The sequence below is a fragment of the Adiantum capillus-veneris genome, chromosome 5 (genome assembly GCF_014529385.1).
Source record: "Adiantum capillus-veneris isolate H3 chromosome 5, ASM1452938v2, whole genome shotgun sequence".
In the NCBI taxonomy this organism is placed as follows: Eukaryota; Viridiplantae; Streptophyta; class Polypodiopsida; order Polypodiales; family Pteridaceae; genus Adiantum; species Adiantum capillus-veneris.
Genome location: NC_140935.1, coordinates 82,674,418 through 82,696,133, shown reverse-complemented (window position 1 = coordinate 82,696,133; position 21,716 = coordinate 82,674,418). Strand labels below are relative to the sequence as shown.

General features: G+C 42.4%; 1 protein-coding gene and 2 pseudogenes across 2 annotated transcripts; 2 read left to right on the top strand and 1 right to left on the bottom strand.

Moving 5' to 3' along the window:
* Window positions 1-1,193: 1,193 nt before the first annotated feature.
* Window positions 1,194-2,536, bottom strand: LOC147457613 (uncharacterized; annotated as a pseudogene).
* Window positions 2,537-3,138: 602 nt separating this feature from the next.
* On the top strand, window positions 3,139-4,847 carry LOC147457612 (12-oxophytodienoate reductase 1-like). The gene is made up of 3 exons (XM_086512488.1): window positions 3,139-3,455; window positions 4,038-4,168; window positions 4,588-4,847. The coding sequence occupies exons 1-3, from the start codon at window positions 3,367-3,369 to the stop codon at window positions 4,845-4,847; spliced, it is 480 nt and encodes a 159-aa protein (XP_086368614.1). The 5' UTR covers window positions 3,139-3,366.
* LOC147457611 (putative 12-oxophytodienoate reductase 11 pseudogene) lies at window positions 4,630-5,672 on the top strand (annotated as a pseudogene). Its single transcript, XR_015188112.1, has 2 exons — window positions 4,630-4,767; window positions 4,860-5,672. The product of XR_015188112.1 is annotated as a putative 12-oxophytodienoate reductase 11 pseudogene (transcript).
* Window positions 5,673-21,716: the final 16,044 nt, after the last annotated feature.

The following is a 21,716-nucleotide window of genomic DNA, read 5'->3' as shown; positions in this document are numbered from 1 at the left end:
GTCAAGTATTCACAAATCCTGGCCATCAAGAGTTGGGCTTTCCAAACCTGGTTCGGTAGATCAGGTATGGTGCGGTTGGAGGAGTCAAACTCCCCTCGACTGAGGCGGTCTGTGAACCAGTGAACGGCCAAGCATGTTGTCGAGAAAGTTTGGGCAGATGAGCAGCCATTAGTAAGAATTGGTGTCCTGGTCACAATCATTGTACTCACTTCGTACACGGAAATCATTGTACTCACTCGATACACGAGAGAACTATCCATTCAATGACAAGCATGGAGCAAAGTTTCGACTGAAATTTTTTTAAGGACATTGAGCCCCTAGAGCTGGCTTGACTGACCAGACATGATGCAAGCAAAGGGCTGGTTGTGCCTTTACCTGAGCCGTCCTGCACTACAGTGGACGATCTAGTCGATGGTCAAGATGGCACGAGCGAGTGGAGCCTGAGCTGGAGAGGCAGACAAAATGCAAGGAGGTAACATGGTGCAAGCCAAGTTTCGTTTCAAACATGACAGTAAATGAGCGTCTTGGGAGGTCAAGCCCAGATTTGCTGTGATGCTCGTGCTATTGTATTGCGGCCTTATGCTCACGAGGAGCAACGTTGAACGCACCAGCCATCGAAGTCATGGATGCCGATTAGGAACACCTAAGTTTCTTGATAAGAAGCCCCCTAGCGAGGTACTCGATGCGATTGAGCAGAGCTTACTGAAGGTGAAGACAGATTACCACCCCTGGTCTAATACAACGGGGAACCCACAACACTCCAACAATGATCAACACACGAGAGCTTCTCGAACCCGAGAGCAACAGTATGCCCGGGTCTACAGTAGCCGACAACACCTAAATGACAGCCAAGTACCAAAATAGAGAGAGGGATCCAGAATCCCTTGAACCTCGGACCCAACTCCGGGCCTCAAAGCGTAAGCCAAACACATCCAGCAAATGTCTAGCTCGACACAGCTCCACAACTAGATTACATTGCAAAAGAAGGAGACAAGCCCTCAGTCAAAAAGGGCTGCTACCTATGTGCACAAAGTCATTGAGATTTAACCACCTTGGCCCTGCACAATTCAGGCGATTGAGCAAAACAGCCCCTAACCTCGGCGCAATGGTACAGTACCAGAACCCACTGCAGGCATCTGGAATAGATGGTCAGAACGCGTATGCGGGCGCTGAGGCACACAATTGAATAAAGCTCAGCCTGCTCTCGGCTCCTAGATGAGCAACTCCCTGATGGCTGCTCGCGGCTCCACGCAGGGCAGCTCACGGCCTGATGCCAATCCCACACTGGAGCGATGAGGGTCCAGCCCCTTGTAGCGTGACCTGCCAATAATGCCAGCAAGGACCCATGCACCCGCAGCCCTACTGTTGTGCTTTTCTGGAACCAGACATGTGACCACCATCACGAGCGCATCACTTGCAAGCGCAACAAAAAGCAAGCAGCAGGATCAGGAGAACAAGACCAGCGCAACAAACTTTTTGAACTGCAACGCTCGCAAGCACGGACAAACCATGACCGACAACGCAACACAAGAGCTGTGCACAAGTCAAAAAAGCAAACCTCCAGAGAAGTCCATGCTCTCACCATCGTTGGGTGAGGCACTGCTTGCACTCCCTTCACCGCCACCGACAACGCCATCATCAGATGCCATGGTCAAGATGATTTGCAAAGAAATTTTATTCAAAGTACTTTGAGATGCAAGAAAGAAACTCACCAATCCACAACGCACTTTCAAATGCTCGACTGATTTAAATTTACGATTACAGCACATAAGCAGATACAAATTGAATAGTAACAGATAGGTAAAAGCTCAAAGATGAACAGAGAATCTTGCACTGGATAATGTAGCTCAAAAGCTCATACATCAAAACAAATTCGCAGACTTTCTGCCATGACACAGTATAATGATAACACCCGAAGCAAGAACTGAGACTTGAGGACACATGTGCAAAAGCAAAACAGAGAGAGAATCTTCCACTAGGTAATGTAGCTCAAAAGCTTGTACAAAGCAGGACAAACAAAGAATCTTGCACTGGATAATGTAGCTCAAAAGCTCACACATCAAAACAAATTCTCAGACTTGCTGCCATGACACAGTATAATGATAACACTCGAAGCAAGAACATATTACAAAGCATTTTTCTGCGCTTTCTGGCCTGTCATATAGGCTACAACAACCACATGCAAATTACATCTCCTCATTGTCCTGTGCTCCATTCAGCACGTGCACTGAACCACAAAGACCAACACGAGCAGTCCCCATAATCTCAGGCCGCACGATCACCTTCAAAGACCTTGAGAAGCCCGCCTGCGGCATTAAACGAGTAGAACAACGAATGGAAAAGCTTTCGCTGCCACGTCCTCGCCGCCTGAGCCTGCAGAGCAGCCCCCTTCAATGCAATCACCTTCCAGAGCCTTGAAAACCGCCCGCCATTAAACAAAAAGCTACGTATGCAACAACTACGTCTTGTGGTAGGACAATACCTGCTGTGCAACGGTCTTCTCACAAGGACAACACCCGCTGCGCGCGCACCACATCCTCTGGCAAGAGCAGAGCAGAAAGGACCGAGGCTCGCCAGGAGCAGCATGAAAAAGGATTCCACATGGGTCAAATGACCCCTGATAAAACAACCCTAAAGGCTTGCTACACGTGGCAACCATCTAGCAAACCATCGGACGGCCTACAGTTTGCAACAAACTTGCCACTAAAACCCTATGCCCTTCTGCAGGCCAATAACTAAGCCTGGCATGACCATAACCTTAGATGTACATCTTAATGTACTTGCCTTCTATTTGGAGGTATCCTATTTTACACCCCTTTCCTAAATAAGAACAATTTTTAAACAAACCTGTCCAATGATAGGTCCATGAAAATTTTGACCTTCAAGATGAAAAAAATGCATATAGAAGGGAAGATGGGCGTCAAACCTACTGCAGAAAATTGGTTTGACTGCAGAAAATTTGGGATAGACAAGCAATTGGGACAAGCCGATTAGTTGTCCGTCTCGACCACTAGATATAAGTGGGTGGATATTCACTTTTGAGGAGTGTTTGATTTAGTTCTAAGTCCCTAGATCAATGAGTTCGTTTCTGCGAAAGGGCAGTCACTTTGAGTATTTAAATTACCCTTCCGCTTACAAAGCATTTCTTGGGGGATTGGCTACGGCTCTCACCCGTTCTTGAAAATTGGGCTAAGTATATTTGGTGAGCATTGAGCAATGATAGGCTTGACGGATGTACGGGTAGAAAGTGAAGTTTGCTTATTTTCTTCTGTTAGGAAAAATGTATTTTTCTAGCCCTGTACAGAGAAATGAGTGGAGGCATATTATTTCGATCAAATTAACTCTCAGGCACCTGCCGGAGTGGAGATGGAACGCAATGGATGTGTTCCAGACAATGGCGAGCTGCAGCCCCTCCTCACTCCCTTCTTTATGGGCCCCTTCCAGCTCTCGCACAGGTATTCTCTGTTTTTTTTTGTGTGTGTGTGTGTGTGTGTGTGTGTGTCAGAGAGAGAGAGAGAGAGAGAGAGAGAGAGAGAGAGAGCGCATTCCTTGCTCTTGCTGGTTCGATTAATTACGGATTGTGCTCAGAAAGCTGCAATTAGTCCCTTATTCTGCGTCCATTCGTTTTGTTTTTGTGCTCTGCAAAATCTTATCATTTTTCCCCCTGTACCCTTGTGCAGTGTCCGACACACCCGTGGCTTCAGCAATTAGCAACCCTCCTGGAGATGCACGCTGTGAGTAGTAAAGAGCGGCATGAGGTTGTGGGACATGACCATAAGATCTGCACCTAGTGAGGGGGGCCATAACCACTCTGCAAGGTTTGCATGAGACCGGCCCTAAACCCGCCAACAGTATGTTACCAAAGTGACAGTGAGGAATCTTAATTTGTAGATGTTCAAAGTTCTAATTCTTTGGCATGTTCAATTGTGTTCAATTACCAAGCATCGTTTTATGTCGATAAAATCTGTGATTTTGTTATGGTTTCGAACATGCTGATCTCATCTGTGGTTTTGCATCGACCACTATCAATGCATTAGGTACCCTCATTCTCCTGGTATATGGACCGACGAGCATGTAGAGGCTTGGAAGCCAATTGTGCAAGCAGTGCATGACAAAGGAGCCATCTTCTTTGTGCAGATTTGGCATGTTGGGAGGGTTTTGAGCACAGGTATGAGTATGTACACATAGTTGCAAAAAATAGGGTAGAATGAGTGACATATCTATATGGAATCTTACTATGCCCTATCAACGACCTGATTCTTGTGCTGATTTAATGCTTCTTTTAGTGCTAGGCTTCATTATGGCTGAGTCCGTCCCACATCTCTAGTGCTACGACAGAAACTCAGTATGCAGATCTTTGTATAATGTATGCTCACATGCATGTGTGTGTGTGTTGTTGGTGTGGGGGAGCATATATTGGTACCTTGTTCTATACACACCATTGGATGTATAAGTTTGTGACCTATGATGCCTATCCTTAAATGAATTCTACCAGACCAATGTATACACTTTTACAATTTGTTTTGTTGCATTAACAAATGCACTTGTTGCAATAACTCCTTTGATTTCTCCATAATATTTCTGCAGCATATCAGCCAGGTGGTCAGGCTCCTATCTCCTCTAGTAACAAGAGGCTTTGCGACAAGGGTTTGTCTCCATCAGGCACGGAGTTTATCAATTACACTACACCCAGACCCCTAAAGACCGAAGAGATACCCGGGATTGTTAATGACTTCCGTATTGCAGCTAGAAATGCAAGAATTGCGGGTACATTATTGGGTTTTACTGTTCCTAGAGGAGGATCTTCCTACCCTTTATCGTCTTCTGTAGGTTATTTTTGTCTATAAGCGTGATGATAGTGCCATGGCAGGTTTTGATGGTGTTGAGATTCATAGTGCACATGGCTATTTGCTCAATCAATTCATCAAGGATGGCATAAATGATAGAACAGATTGTTATGGTGGCTCAATGGAGAATAGGTGCAGATTAACAATGGAAGTAGTGGAAGCAGTGGCAGCAGAGATAGGGGCCGAGAGAGTGGGGATACGTCTATCGCCGTTTGGTTCTCACTTGGATGTTGTGGACTCTCAGCCTGAGCAATTGTCCGTGTACTTGGCAAATGCCTTGAACAAGTATAACATTGTTTATGCTCACTATCTGGAGCCCCGGGTAAGAAGGTATATGCAGCATATAAAAACGCCTTTCTCGTTACAACCAGCCAGGAACGCATTCAAGGGAGCGTTCTTAGCTGCAGGCAATTATGATAGGGAAAATGGAAATGAAGCAATTAAATCAGGTAGAGCTGATTTGGTAGTGTATGGGCACCTTTTCTTGTGTAATCCAGACTTGCCCAGAAGATTTTCTGTGAAGGCACCCCTCAATGATTATGACCAAGAGACGTTTTACACTCAAGACCCAGTAATTGGGTACACGGACTACCCCTTCCTTGAAGAAATGGGTGATAGAACGGGGTGATCGCTATTATCTGCATACATGTATTTATTGGCATTGTGTAGCTGGTAGTCTCAGGTGATTGTGAAGTAGCTGGTACTACAATGTTCTCTTCTTTGTTCATTGCTTCCGGCCTATGTTTTTGAGAATTTGATAGTATATCCCAATTCTTAGAGGTCTCTTAAGATTGTTTCCTAAGATGGTAAAATTCGTCTTTTTCTCGGGTGTGTGTATGTGAGAGAGAGAGAGAGAGAGAGAGAGAGAGAGAGAGAGAGAGAGAGAGAGAAGAGGAAATTGGAATATCGTTTGTCACCCAAATGTGGTAGATCCCGTGGTAGATTGGTAGTCCAAGTTCCCTCTTGAATAACAGGTCTTGAGCAGCAAGACTCATTGAATGATCTCTAGCGATTGATGTGATGAGGTAATTCGAATGTTTCCAAATAGAACATGAAGTCACTAGTCTCATGGATGATCACCAAGATTTTAAAAGTGATGGTGGGCATGTGTCTGTGTATGCACCGTGTGCAGCGCATGCAATTTGTACATCTCAATGTGTGCACATGCCTTGGGCAAAACATCAGAGGCATGGAGGAATAGAGTATCTCATATTTAGTGAATAGAGAGAGGCATACACAATTCTTAAGGATCAAAGCCTATGTAGTAGAAAATATGCACTTGAATTACTTTTCATCACATGCTGCCAGCCAACTTGAGAGATTTTGTAACTTTTCAGAACTAGAATAAGAGATTGGAGCAGCCGATTCTTGCTCTTTGTCAAATAGTTTAGTTTGAATCCTCAAAGTTATATCTCGGAAGATGGGTTTTTTTTTTGCAAAAAAGAAAGAAAAATGGTCTCACATAAAGTGACTTTGCTAGGTTGTGAAAATTGCACGCAAGCAATGCAGAAAGTGGGATTTTGTTGTGTGATACTTAGTCCGTAAATATAGAAATGTTTTCAGTACAAAATAGGATAAGGTAACAAGGAGTTTATTCTTGTAGTGTTTAATGTTGTGTCTAGAAACCTTGTCTCTAGAGTAGTTTGAACTGAAGGCTATCCTCTCATGAGATATTGGTGTGTGTGTGTGTGTGAGAGAGAGAGAGAGAGAGAGAGAGAGAGAGAGAGAGAGAGTCCTCGGGGTTCCTATCTACTGTTGGTTTTAGAGAACTGCGAGAAGCTTGCCCTAGTATGAGATGATTGCGTTAGGTCAACCTATGGTGTTTGGGTCCCATACATGAAACATGAGCGATGGGACTAAAGATACATGGGGTTGATAAAGGATTCTTGATGCTCCAAGATTGTGGTGATGAGAGTTGCAATGGAGAACCCCACAATGTGACTTGGAGAGGAAAGTGTGTAGGACTAACTCATGGTTGAAAATGTGAGGCAAGCAAGTTGGGATGTGAGCAAAAGCTGAGAACTCTACTAGTATAAGGTACTTAGAACTTGCAATGAGCATAATCTGCATAGTAGATGTGACTTTTCACTAGTGCCCAATTGCCTCGTCTCCCATTGAAGGGAGTGGGAGCTAAGCCAAATGGTTGCAATAGTGTGTATTGACGACAAGGGGATAGGCTCAAGCATATAATTGCATGGTTGATTTGGGGTGTCACTTTACATTAATATTGCAAAGTACAAGGTTGAGGATGTCTCCTAATACTTGCCCAAGAACAAAAACCTATGATGAGAGACTTCAAGACTTTTCCTTCTATAAATATGCATCTTTCACATTATCCGAAGTCCTACTTTATTTTTGAACTGAGAATTTGAAATTCCTCCTACAAATGGAGATGATATTGGATAATTCTTACTCTCATTATGTGTACTCAACGATGTCCAATGCTTCTTTAGGACCTCTAAGTATGCTTCGATTTCCTCACCAGGGAAGCCCTTGGCTAAACGTCTTAACTTGTCATTTCTCCTCCATGCCATTGTTGCGGAAGTGAGCTACATTCTACAACTTGTTTTTGGTAGCATACACCCATCCCTTACAAGGAATCTTGTTTGTCTTAGTAATTGGTTAAGGTTAGGTTCATTTATCAAGACAGAAGAAGATTTAAGTAGGCATTGAGACAAATATAATGAAATTAGATTACTAATGTATATAGAAGAAAAGCATCATGTGTGCTAATGAGGATACATCACAGTAATGAATTCTTTTTTTTTCTCCAAACTCACAATAGTGAGTGTATATTTATGTTAAGAAACCAAAAAAGATTACATAGGTAGCTATGCTCCTTCCGAGCCATGGCACCAACAGCTTAGACAAACGAACACATACATCAGTTGATAAAGGGAGCCACCTTGAGATCGTTTGACATCCAAGGCAAAGAAGAACTTACACGCGCTTGGGGTTGCCACCAAGAAGCGTGCGTGCCTTGGCACAACCCACCCCTTGACCGCCAAGTCGTGGCCATGAAAAGAACATGAAAACAAACTACCGATAAGAGAACCATCACCTTTTCTTCTTCTTTCTTTTCAACAAACTAACAGTGTTGGCTGAAGGTCTTGCAACAGTTACTACATGGCTAATGAGATCTAACTTCTGGACCTCCGCTTCACCTGAAGTATTGATTGATTGGGAGGATTCATTGGATACCCGATTCTCCATAGTTGAATCGACAAGCGACTCTAGCTTATCCTGAATCTCATCAATGGGGAATTTAGGTTTATCCTACATCTCTTCAGAAGGGTTCTCAAACTCTTCGCTATTCCCACCCGATTCATTTCAATGCCACCAGCTTCCCCCATAGGCTTGCTTGAGGTCTCAGAAGAGAGTAATGAATTCTAAGTAGAATGCAAATGACAAGCTAATTAGGTTAGATATAATGCACTCAGTCATGGAACTACACACACTAGGTGGCTCGATGCTCTCACACTAAAAGTAGTAGAAGGATGCCCAATAGATAATCAAGTGGAGTGGAAGTAAAGGAATTCCTTAAAATTAGGACACACTCCTTTACAACACTCATGAATGCAACTACACACAGTAGATGGCTTGTATGCTCTTTCTACAAGAAGAAAGAAACACCTATAAAGTAAAGTGGTTGCTAAAACTAGAGAAAGTTTCTCTATAGTAGAAGTACCTCTACACAGTTCTATGTTGGAATTAGGGTTGCAGAAAAACATACACAGCTTGGAGAAGACGAAGGAAGCTCAAGGCACACAACAGAGAGTGTATTACTTAGTGTGCAATGGAAATATTAGATAGCCCTAGAGTGAGGGACGTATATACAATGCACGGGGGGAAAAACCTCCTAGTGAGAGCAAAAATGCCCCGACGGTCCTAAGTGTGTTTATACACATCACTACCACATGTATATGGTAACAAATCCCCCTTGGGAATGATGCGATGGACGAGAGCTGGCACATAGAGTATAGGAAGGTGCCATGCCTTGAGGACATGATCAATCCACAAAGGGGAGTAAGCCCAAAGCTTTTTGGAAAGCTTCGAGCTTCTCACGAGACAATGCCTTTGTGAAAGATCTGCAAGGTTGTTCTGTGTTGGCACGTAAGCCAAGCTGATCTCTCCTGGTGAGAGCCTCCCCCTAACATAGTGGTAAAGTGCTTTGTGCGAGCATGAAAAACTGGGTTCCTTGCAACTGTCAATGCGCTCTGGTTGTCAGTGTAGATAGTGTTGGCAATGTCATGTCCAACACCCAAATCAACCATATGGCATCTGAGCCATACACACTCAATCGTAGCTGTGAAGACTGCCCTATACTCAACCTCACAACTAGAAGTGGCCATAGTAGGTTTCTTCTTGCTCAACCATGATATGCATGAGCTGCCAAGCATGAAACAAAAACAGCCATCCCAATCTGAGTCCGAAAAAGCATGTAAATCTGGCGGGTAATGATTCCCCCTTGGGATAAAACAAGCCAAGATGTAAAGTGCGACTCAAGTAGCGAAAAGTCCTTTTGACAGCCTGCCAATGCTTATACCCTGGGCTTTGCATGAATCTGTTGACCTGTGAGACTGCAAACTGAATATCCGGCCTCGTATTGCATACATAAATGAGGTAGCCAACAACAGTTTGGTAAAGAGTGACATTGGCAAGATCACCACCATCATGAAGAATAAACTTCAAACCTATTTCCATGGGAGTGGCAATATGTTTGTAATCCTCAAGGCCAAACTTACATAGCAATGTCTCTATGTAACTTTTCTAACACAAGGCAATACCACCATCACACTGCTTAAACTGTATACCCAAGTAATGATGCAACAATCCCAAATCTTTCATTTTGAAAGTAGCATTCAAATCAGCCGTAAATCTAGCTATATGTCTCATTTGGTCCAATGATCAAGAAATCATCTACATAGAGAACCACAATGAGAAATAAATTACTCGCACGCTTTACATACAATGTGCTTTTTGTTAAACTTTTACGAAAGCCTCGTTTGACCAAATGAGTGTCAGATTTCTCATACCAAGCACGAGGAGATTGCGTCAACCCATACAAAGCTTTCTTACATCTACACACTCTATCCTCTTGTTCTTTCTTGACAAAACCGCGAGGCTACGTTACATAAACTTCCTCAAATATGTCACCATTCAAGAAAGCAGTAACAATGTCTGACTGATGTACATCCCAACCAAAATGAGATGCCAATGCACATAGAAAACGCACAGTAGTCATACAACAAGTGGAAGCAAAAGTCTCTTCATAATCTATGTCTTTTTGCTGTGCATAACCTTTTGCAACAAGTTGAGCCTTATAGCGATCAATCTCACCATCTGGCTTGCACTTTAACTTGTAAACCCACTTCCTACCAATGGCCTTTTTGCCAAGATGCAAATCACGTAAAGTCCATGTGTCATTTTCTATAAGTGCATCATATTCTGATTGCATGACAACCGTTCAATTTTTGCATTTTGTGCTTCATCAAAAGACAAAGGTTCCTCAACATCATGTAACCTAGACACAGCCAAAGCATAACAATCTGATGCATAAGATGCATGGAGAGAACCTGAATAAGTATGACTAGATAAAGGTGCATCTAATTTACTGTCATGCAAAGTATGCACCAGCCAATTAGGCATACCTTTAGCTTGCTCATTCTCAGCCCTTTCCTCATCAAGTACATAATGTACATCTGTATCAGTGATAGGCTGATTTGTAACATTTTCAAAAACCCCCATAGACTGTCATTTGCCTCATTTGAATTTGCATTCAAACTTCCACCACTGAAAAGATGCAATAAAGTGTCATAAATGTCCTGTGAGTGTACATTACTGTCTCTAGTACATGACAACAAGGGCTGAACAAAATCTTCCACAAACACAACATCCCGTGAGACTAAGATACGCTTGTTTGCGGATGATACAACATGTAACCTTTTCTTTCAGCACTATAACCAACAAAAATACATTTGATAGCCTTATCATCCATTTTGCTGCGCTGTGTTTGTGGCACCAAAGCATATGCCAAACAACCAAAAACAAGCATGTGCTCAATAGAAGACTTTTTATCATGCCATGCTTCATATGGAGTCACAGACTGCAAAGGTTTCTTAGGAAACCTGTTTAGTACATAAGTGGCACACGTGATGGCTTCAAGCCAAAATGAATGCAGCAAAGCTTGAATTTTGACCATATATTGTGCCATTTTGGTAAGTGACTTGTTTTTCGTCTCAGCAACACCATTTTGCTGAGGCCTATGAGGCATTGTACATTGGTGTTTTATCCCATGACTAGTCAGAAATGCATTAAATTCATGAGACATATACTCCCCCCTTCGATCAGAATGGAGGGTGCCCATAGTACATTTTGAGATATTTTCAACTATAGCCAGACATTGCTTGAAGCACAAAAACACTTCGGACTTAGCTTTAAGCGGATATACCCATGCATGCCTAGATATTCATCAATGAAAGTCACGAAGTACAAATAATTTCCCAAGGACAGAGTTTACATGGGCCCACAAACATCACTATGCACAAGCTACAACCTGCATGTGGCCCTAACTGAACCATCCTTTGGAAACTTAGAACACTGCATCTTACCCAAAATACAACATTCACAAACATTTTTGATAGGTGCTTCAAGAGGTGGCAAAGAAGCAACCATATCAGATTTCTGTAAACCCAACAAACTGGCAAAATTCAGATGTCCAAAACGTGCATGCCAAAGTTTTGCATATGAAAAAGACTTAGAATCTACAACCGTATTTGCAAAATTTTTCCCACACTTGTGATATAAAGTGATCTTATACATCCCATGATATAAAATGCTAGATGCAACAATTCATCACCGAAACTGAGATCATGTACTATACATCTATCATCCACAAATTTGACTACAAGACCAAGTCTAATAAGTGCACATACAGAAATAACATTTTTCTTGATCACAGGGACATGCAATGCATCAACAAGTGTGAAAAACTTCCATTTGCAGCAGTAAGCACAATCTTTCCAACTCCCTTGACCAGGTAAGAGAAAGTGTTGGCACAAGTGACTGAATTCCCATGAGAGACATCCTCGAGAGAGGTAAACAAGTCACGATGAGAGGTAATATGCTTTGTAGCACCACTATCAAAGTACCAGACTTGAGCATCTATAGCAACCAACAAACATGCATCATGTACAGAAGGATCATAAGTGCACTTTGCACTAAAATCCCAGTCTGTGTCAACACCAGCATCATAGTCTCCTTTCACAGAAGACTTAGCTACATTTGTAGTGGAGCCAACATTAGTAGTGGAACGAGCCTCCTTATTCTTAGCCTCTTTGGCATTCAACTTAGGACATTGCTTGATCAAATGATCATAAGCTTTACAATAATTGCAACACATCTTGTTTTTGCTCTTATCACCATAATTCCGAGATAAATTGCTTCCAACAAAATCATTAGGAACATGCAATTTTCCATTTGCTGAAGAACCATGATAAGTGGCTACATTGCTGTTACCACCTTTTCTTTGAGCAACAATAAAGGCTTGTTCAACTGCACGCTGTCTAGTCCTTTTTTTTTTTTGAAAGTGACTCTTGCAACAACAATGTGCATAATGCATCAAATTTTGAAACTTTAGAATTTCCTTGGGTCATAAGTCTCCAAGTACAATCTGGCAAGACATCAAGAACAGTTTGCACAAGGAAACTGTCTCAAATGACTTTACCTATAGAAATAAGTTGCTCATTGATATCCTTGACACCAACAAGGAAAGTGTCCATGTCATCTTCCTCATGCATAATCTTTGACTCCAGCTCTTTACGCAACAATGGAATTTTTACCTCATTGAGACTTGTATAAAGTCCAACTAGAATATTCCAAGCCTGTTTTGCAGATGTTGCTGAACGAATGTAGGGAGTAATAGTGCACTTTACAGACAACGCAATCAATGCATGAGCCTGCGCATATTTTACACCCCAATGAGCTTGCTCAACCGTAGGCATAACAGCTCTGGCAACAGCAATCCTACCACCAAAACCTGCAACATCCTCAACATCGCCTACATCCTCAGAACCACGACGTACATCAATGCCCTGCACAATGTTCAAAACGCCCTTTGACACAAGGACATGCTGCATCATGTAAGCCCACATAAGGTAATTGTCCCCATCCAATTTGTCCTCAGCAACAAACATCTTGAACACATCCGTGTTGTTGTCAACCATGGTGAATGTTGCACCTGATGTGAAAATTGCCCAACAAGAGGAGAAACAAGGCGAGAAAAACACGTGCAAACCATAGAAGACTGTAATGGACCTATTATGCAGAAAATGGCACTGACAAACAAAATGATGAAATTGCATGTGCTGTATTGTCTATAGTGTAAACTGTGGTCGAAATGAGCAGATCGACCTCTACGAGCTCCCCTAGAATATTTGTCGACCTGCGAACGCTCGCCAAAGCTCACAAAAATCGGAGAAAGTGAGTAGGTGTGTGCTGGAGCTGCTGGCGACTAAGCCTGGGTGGACGCAACCTGCTATGATACCAATTGTTGGAACTAGGTTGCAGGAAAACACACACAGCTTAGAGAAGAGAAAAGAATCTCAATACACACAACAAAGAGTGTATTGCTTAGTGCACAATGGAAAGATTAGATAGCCCTAGAGTGATGGGCGAAAAAACCTCCTAGTGAGGGAAAAAATGCCCCATGCGGTCCTAAGTGTGTTCACACACATCACTACCACATGTATATGGTAGCACTCTACTCATATGTTACATAGTTAGTAGTGGCTATTCGAAGTTCACTGAGCTTACCTATTAAAGTGCAACGGTGTGCATGCTTGGGGTCAGAGGAAACACTTCGGGAAAAAACTAGATTATCAGAGAAATATATTTTTCTAAATATGAGAATGTAGATGGCGTGAAGATAATTTGGAGAATCTTTTGTTACTTTCATTTTTTTACAGCCTTCATAGCAATAGCCACAAATTTTGGTGCTCAAGAGTCCGGAACCTCCTCTTTCTTTACACTTCTTGATGATTTTTCCTTTTCAACTTGGTCTAAAGAGAGTTGGCTAAGTAGCCAATTACATCCCTATCGAATTTGTTGTGATTCACTTCTTGCACAATTTTTAAAACCTTTAACTTTAGAAAAATAAAAATGCTTTCAAAACATCTCAAATGAATAAGTGAAGGGCGAGTTTAGGGAATGAAACGTCCCATCGCATTAAAAAATCAAAAGACTTTTCATATCCATATAAAGAGGTGATTGGAGTGTCCATTCATATATTTGTACTTTTCTTCTCGTTTTTGTTTTCTCTCGCATATTCTTCTCTTTAGAGTTTCTTTGCGCTATGCACTTTGTATATGTAGGTAATGTTTTTTTTTTAAAGCTAGTAGTAGGTGATACCCATCTTCAAGGTATAACATATTGTTATACCTTGAAGAATAGTGAAAAATGCTAGCTTCTACATGGAGAGCTATCTCTCTTTATATCATCAAAAAGTTTATTGTGTTTATGGAAGTATACACATTTTGGATTTCTACATGGAGAGCTATCTCTCTTTATACCATCAAAAAAATTATTGCGTTTATGGAAATATACACATTTTGGATTTCTACATGGAGAGCTATCTCTCTTTATACTATCAAAAAATCATTGTATTTATGGAAACACACACATTTTGGATTCCCAAGAGAGTATTTTTCATTGTTCTTCAAGGTATAATATATTGTTAAAAGTTAAAACAATAGCATCTGGTTCCCAATGTAGTATTGAGAACTCGAGATTGATCTTCCTCTCTGAGGATGACAATTTTGACCATGCTCGATGGATTAGAGAGATTCTTGAGAGGGGCAATATTTTCAAACACTTGGGAGCACCTATGGGGGATGGGACGACCTTCAAACAAGCTTTCGATTGATTTTAGGACATGCTTAAACAAAAGATGAAAAGATGGGAGTTTATCATGCTTCCACTTCATTGCTAGGAAAGATTCATCGACACCTTCTTGATATTGTACATTACCTTTGCCTCTCCATTCCTGCAATTATCTTAGAGGAATTGGAAGGCATTCCTCAAGCCCATCAAGGAGTTCCTATGGAGAAATAGAGTAACTGGAAGCAGACCGTGGCAATGGGGTAAGTGGGAGGCCATAGTCAAGCTGAAGAATTAGGGAGGTTTAGGCATCCTCGACCCTTCCATTCACAATGAGACCCTATGTACGAAATTGTTTCAGACTTTTTCCACCCAAAAGAGTGCAGTTAGCGCTGGGCAATTTCACTGGTAAATTCATTGGCAAATGTTTCAAATCCACCTCCACGCTCATTTGGAATGAAGAGACCAGATACTGGAAAACCATTGCTCTGCACTAGTCTCGTTGGGGCCCTATTTTACAAGGTTTTTTTTCTTGATTGCCATTGGATTGAGATTGCAAGACGATTTAACAACAAAGGTTTTGGCACCCTGGCGTCTTTGTGGAACCATCGTGGAGCAATATGGCAGTATAGAACGATTGAAAGAGGTCAATAGCTTGTATCTATAGGAAGAGGTTCTTGTTGGTAGACTCTGGATCTCTTTTCCTAGATCTTCCTCCCACCTTGCTCCACGGTAGTCGAGTGGAATGCGTGGAAGTGGCCTTGGGGAAGTCATTTCTTTCTCCCTCGACAAAGAGCATTGATGAGAAGCTGGATTTCTCTGAGTAGTGGGGTGGAGCAAGATCAAATGGAGCCAGGTGTTGGAGAATATATGGCACTCTGAATACGACGATGGGCATAAATTTTTTCTTCGAAAAATGCTTTTTGGCTTTCTGCCAACCGGGGACAAGGCCAAAGTGAGGGGTCTTGGCGATGGAACATGCATTAGATGCAACCAACAAATTGAGACCATATCCTACATCGTATGGGGATGTCCAATGATCAAGCGTTTCACTATAGAAGAGTGTGTAGATCAGTGTTCTACAGGCTTAGCATCCCTTTCTTTAGACGAGACCTAGCACTTGGCTCTAGGCACTTGGACAAAGAAGACACGAGGACATAAATTTGTATAGTTAGAGTTGTAGTCCTAAAAGCCATATGGGTTTCTAGGAATGAACAACTATTCCAAAAAAAGAATGGAGTGCTGCATGCTGAACTAGTGCTGGAAACTTGTGGATGGCTTCTGTCAAGCAGGAGAAAGCAGCTTGCCGAGAAGAAGAAGAAAGGCCCTCATGACATAAGTATAGCGCAATAGCAAAAAATTTGTAACATGGATTAAGGGTACGTTTAGGGTCAAATCCTTCAAGGGGCTTTGCACCCATTCAGTTGAGTTTTTGTATATGTTGGATGCCCCTATGCAAAGGATATGCCAGGGTTTGCATGTATTATTTTGAGTTTATTCAAATCTAGCTCAAATGAGCATTTAAGAAAAAAAAGGAATATACACATATATATAGCCCCACTAATGGCTTAAACAGTCAATTAAAGGCCCCAAGACCAAGGTTAGCTTGGGCTAAGGCAAATCTCAAAGGCCTTTAGTAGACACATACATTAGAGAATAGGTCTATGAGAAGGGACTTCCAACTTTGTATGCATGGGGCATCCAAGGGTCATGCTCAAGGGCTTCTTCTAACAAAAAAGGATCAACAGGTGCAAATCAAATCTATAAGATGAGGAAAAATTCACAAATTTATTCCTCTTGAAAACGGGCCTCTCCCTTTGAGGCATTTTAAGCATCAAGGTTGCCCAAGCTCAAGTGATGGTGGTATCTATCTCACACCTGTCGAGAATACTATATGATACAACCAACCAAGTATATGTTTCTCTTGATGCATGGGTGACATTAGATTACCCTAAAGAGAATCCCAAACATCATCAGATTGAGGTCATTATCCTGCCAATTTTCAATCTCATCCTGAGAAACTCTAGATGGAGAAATCATTGAACCAAGGTGTACTCATTATGCTATAGTAGGTTTGTAGAGGGTAGATCTTGCATCTTATAGCTACAAAAAGAGAAATATAGCAAGATAGACTCTCTAGGGTAAAGAGGCCATTATAAGGCCACTTAAGAAATGGGAGCCAATAGAGGGAATTCAAATCAGAATGACTAGATCCTATGCTAGGATTGAGAGTTTTGAATGAACCATAGAAAACTTTCCTCACTCCACATGCCATACCCATCTTAATTTCCATATATCTTGAAAATTGAATCATTTTATACAATGTTGTCCTTGTATTGGACTTCGATCCATTATTGGCCCCTTTACCCTACCCCAACACTACATGCCAAAAGAAGGGAAAGCACTAGAATTTGCAAGGGCCAAAGGGCTATTATAGCTAGATCATGGGTATGGTCTCCTAGCGATACCCGCCATCAACTACTGGAGTAGCAAAAACACAAAAGCACAGATAGAGGGGAAAGGTTGTTTGGTGATGAGACTACCGGCCTAGAGGGCAAGCTCTAGGAAGAACAACTTAGAGGGGTAAACGATGCAGTAGAAAGAAAAATTTAAGGGAGGGGAGATGACAAAAATCCTCCAACCACAAAGGCAAAACCCTTAGACCAATTTCCAAAAGTGGGTATCCACCCACCTGTATATCTACACTAATGGTCAAAACGGACAACTGATCAGCTTGTCCCAATTGCCTGTCTATCCCAAATTTTTTACAATAGTATTTGATGCCCATCTTCCCTTGTTAATCTTTTTTTTTCATCGTATGAAGGTCACAATTTTCATGGAACTATCATTAGATGGGCTTGTTAAAAAATTGTCCTTCGGAGAAAAATAGGGTACCTTCCAATGGAAGGCAAGTACATTAAGATGCCCATCTAATAACACACACATGCTATGGCATTGAAAAAGGGAAAGCAACATGTAAATTTTAAAACAGGAATCAGGATTGTCTTTTAGCCTTTTTGTAAATCCAAAAGTGTAGTGGAGAATGTCTTGACCTACACAAGAGCGTGTGAATAAAAGTTGTACGAATAGGTCGTGCCAATCTGTTTTTTTTTTGCACTGCGTGGTTGCGCGACAGATAGCGGAAAGAGGGAGGAGGGCGTGCAGCCTAGCATGCAGCCAGTCGTAGAATTGCATGGACACGGAGGCCGATAGCATGGTAAGCTCATTACGTGCGCAGAAAGGTTTGATCTTGTCTGCAGAGCCTGAAGCAAAATGCAGCCTTGCTGGCCATGCCCCCCATGCCGGACTCCGAGCTATAGTCATGCTGCCCTTGGCTCGCTCATTGCCTTACTACAGGAGGTAGGCATAGGGAAGGATGTGCAGATTCTCTCTCTCTCTCTCGCTCTCTCTCTCTCTCTGTGTCTCTCTGTGTGTGTGTGTGTGTGTGTGTGTGTGTGTGTGTGTGTGCGCATAGGAGGCCTGGGGTGTAGGACGAGCAACAAGATGCCATTTTTTTGTGCGTGGACCTTGGTAGGAGAAGCGCAGGAAACAGTTGATGCGTCATCGCTGAGATGCTTGATACCGAGCTTTGGGAGAAGCAAGGCACATGGAGAGAACACAGAGGTACGAACAGGCTCTTGCATGTCTACCTCTGAGTTCTCTCCGGCTCTCTCTAAATAACGGACTCTCAAGGATGTGGCACCCTTGAGAGTCGTCCATGTGGCGTTAGTGTTTACGTGCTGGGCTGGTGTAGCAGGTCTCTCCGGCTCTTTCTAAATAACGGACTCTCAAGGATGTGGCACCCTTGAGAGTTGTCCATGTGGCGTTAGTGTTTACTTGTTGGGCCGGTGTAGCAGGTCACTTTTCGGCAGTTAGTTTTTTCGCAAGGCTCTTCATTTGCACAAAGGGTGATATGTTCAATCGCCAAAATTGATTAAAAATATTGGTTTATTCCCGAGCAGGTATTGAACTCATGCGCCCACGATGAGAGGCATGAGTCAAACCACTAGAGTACAGACGGTGCTTGTCAAGGGCCTGAGTTCAAACATTGATGGCGTTTAAACCGAGAAGAGGGGGGGGGGGGGGTTGTTTAACCCTTTTAAAAAGGTGCCGGTTACCGGTATACGTGACTCCCTGCTGGCAGAGAGTCCGATATCTAGCTCACGTCAGCAGGTTTTAGAATATCAGTTGAGTGCATAGCAGACATGGGGGCAGCAGGCTTGTGAGTGATGGAAGGTATACCCAATGGCAGTTGCACGCAATTAGCAACCATAAAATTGGCTATGGCACAAGGTAATTGTGGAGCGGTGCTTGGGAAATAGGCAGCGGAGCAATGGGGCAATAGAACATGGATGTGAAGAGCAGAGGCTGATTGAGGCAAGTAGTATTGTGAACTAATGCTAAGTGTCCGCTTAATATGAAAAGACACACACACACAAACATTATAAACATAGTGAGGCATCATAATCAAAATAATCATTATGCTGAAGCGTTTCGTGTCTCTGTGTGTCTGAGAAGAAGAAGAAGAAGAAGAAGATTTTAACGTCGTAGGAAACTATCCCAAGTGACCTCAAAGATCTATCCGACGAGAGTTGAACTCAAGACCTGTTATTCAAGAGGGAAATGGCATAACCAATCTACCACACTTGGGTGATAGAAAGGTTATGATATTTTCCTCTTTTTATTCACACACACACACACACACACACACACACACACACACACACACACACACACACACACACACACACACACACACACACACACACACACACGAGAAGAAGAAGATTTTAATGTCGTAGGTCCGACTAGAGTTGAACTCAAGACCTGTTATTCAAGAGGGAAATGGCATAACCAATCTACCACACTTGGGTGATAGAAAGGTTATACCGTTTTCCTCTTTTTATTAACACACATATCCAGACACACACACACACACACACAAAAGAAGAAGAGGACATGTGTACTCTGTCCCTATCACCAATTTCTACATGGTATCAAGGGGTCAGACGGTCCTACCTGGGGGTGGCTCCCCTCCTTTCTCTGCGCCAGGCCTCCTCTCTTTCTCTCTCTCCTTCATGAATCCTCATGCACAGAACAAGGTAATCTCCCTGCATGCAACGCAGGTGCTAAATTTCATCTTGAGGTGATGCAAAAGGTTCTGCCGAAGTTGGTGCAGCACCCCAAGAAGATGTCGGTCCCCTCCCACCGCAAAGTAGAGAAGATGATGGAGACGTCCTAATACAAAATGGAGATGAAGGGCAAGAGTACTCTGGCGAAGAAAACGCCTCTGCAATGGGCCAAGATGCACAAAAGCTAATTGCATCCTTTGAGCCAACTGCAAGCCAAGATGCGAATGTGCATGTTGCATCCTCTGAGCAAACTGCAAGCCAAGGTGCGCAAGGTGATAATCCCGCACCCTTTGTGCATGTTAAAGATCAATTCCGCACAACACATGATGAAGGGCAAACAGTCCGTGGCGAAGGCTCCCTCTTGCCAAGTCAAAGAGTTGCAACAAAAAAGCTCTCAATGGATGGGCATACACATAAGCTCTGGATACTACACAATTGGAAATTATGCTATAGCATGTATCCTAGTGAAGAAATCAAATCCACCCCATCAACAATCCCTAGTTCAAGGAGAAATGGCATTTGTACTTCAAGCTGTTGTGAACTCAAATTTGTGTACGAAGTTCAATTTTACCAAAAAGGGAAATTTCTTCTATGCTGTCATGTGTAATAATGACACTCGGGTGGATCCCAAGGTAAAGAAGAAGACCTTTTTTGGATTAAGCATTACCATCAGAGGAATTTTTCACCTTGGCATAAATGAACGATCTACCTACGGACCAAAATTTACAGCTTTTATTGTCATTGCATGTAAAGTCAAATCATCAATACCAGCCATCATTTTGTCCACAAAGGCAAGGGGATATTCAAAAGTCAAACAAAAATGGAGGACTAAATCAGAAAAAGAGAATCAAATGTGCATGCAAGGCCTGGGTAGCATCGAAGCAGTGTTGGCTTCCTTTGCCAATGATGTTACTTGCAATTGTCGACCGTTGAATTGTTCATCAAAGATAGACTTCTTACAACATCCTTCAATGGATCAATCCCAAGTGATGATGTGGACTCGCATGAGCATGAAGGAAACGCAAAAGCGAATGGTGTCAATGAATATGGCAATGATGCAGATGGGCAACTATCTATGACAAAATTTGGCATGTTTTTTGCTACCATCTAGACGCTGTTCTCTTGCTCTATAATCTTGCAACACTTAGCTCTTCTCTCGTGAGCTTTACCACTCGCTTGAGGGGGAGACATGAAGGACAAGCTCGTGAAAAGACTCAAAGTCATGAAGCACTATTGGACTTGATGAAGAATCTGTTTAAGACACATACATCTGTACAAAAGAAGAAGATGAAGACCAAAGCTTTTATGTTGCTGGTCATACATGCAACATTCGATCCAGGCTGAATTCTTTGAAAGTTACAACCTTGAAGATCATGCTAGTTTGCATCACATAATGTATTACCTAAATCATGTAGACATGCACACATCGAAGGTGTCACCAACACCTTACAAAACTAGCGTCATCTTGCATCTACTATCTCCTTATGCGGTCACACTCATTAAGGGGGAGTATTGTGAACTAATGCTAAGTGTCCGCTTAATATGAAAGGACACACACAAAAACATTATAAACATAGTGAAACGTCATAATCAAAAGGATCATTATGTTGAAGTGTTCCGCGTCTCTGTGTGTCTGAGTGAGAGAGCGATGGGATGTGTACTTTGTCCCTATCACCAATTTCTACAAGTAGAGCTTTTGTTTAGGAAGTGGCCAACACAAGCAAGGTAGAGGGAGAGGTAGAGGCGGACGCAGCGCCAAAGGGCTTGCATGAGTTTAATGTGTTTTGGGGAGAGGGAATACTCCTCACTAAACATACTGCCTTCTTACATTTTTCACCAAACAGATTGCATAATTGTAAAA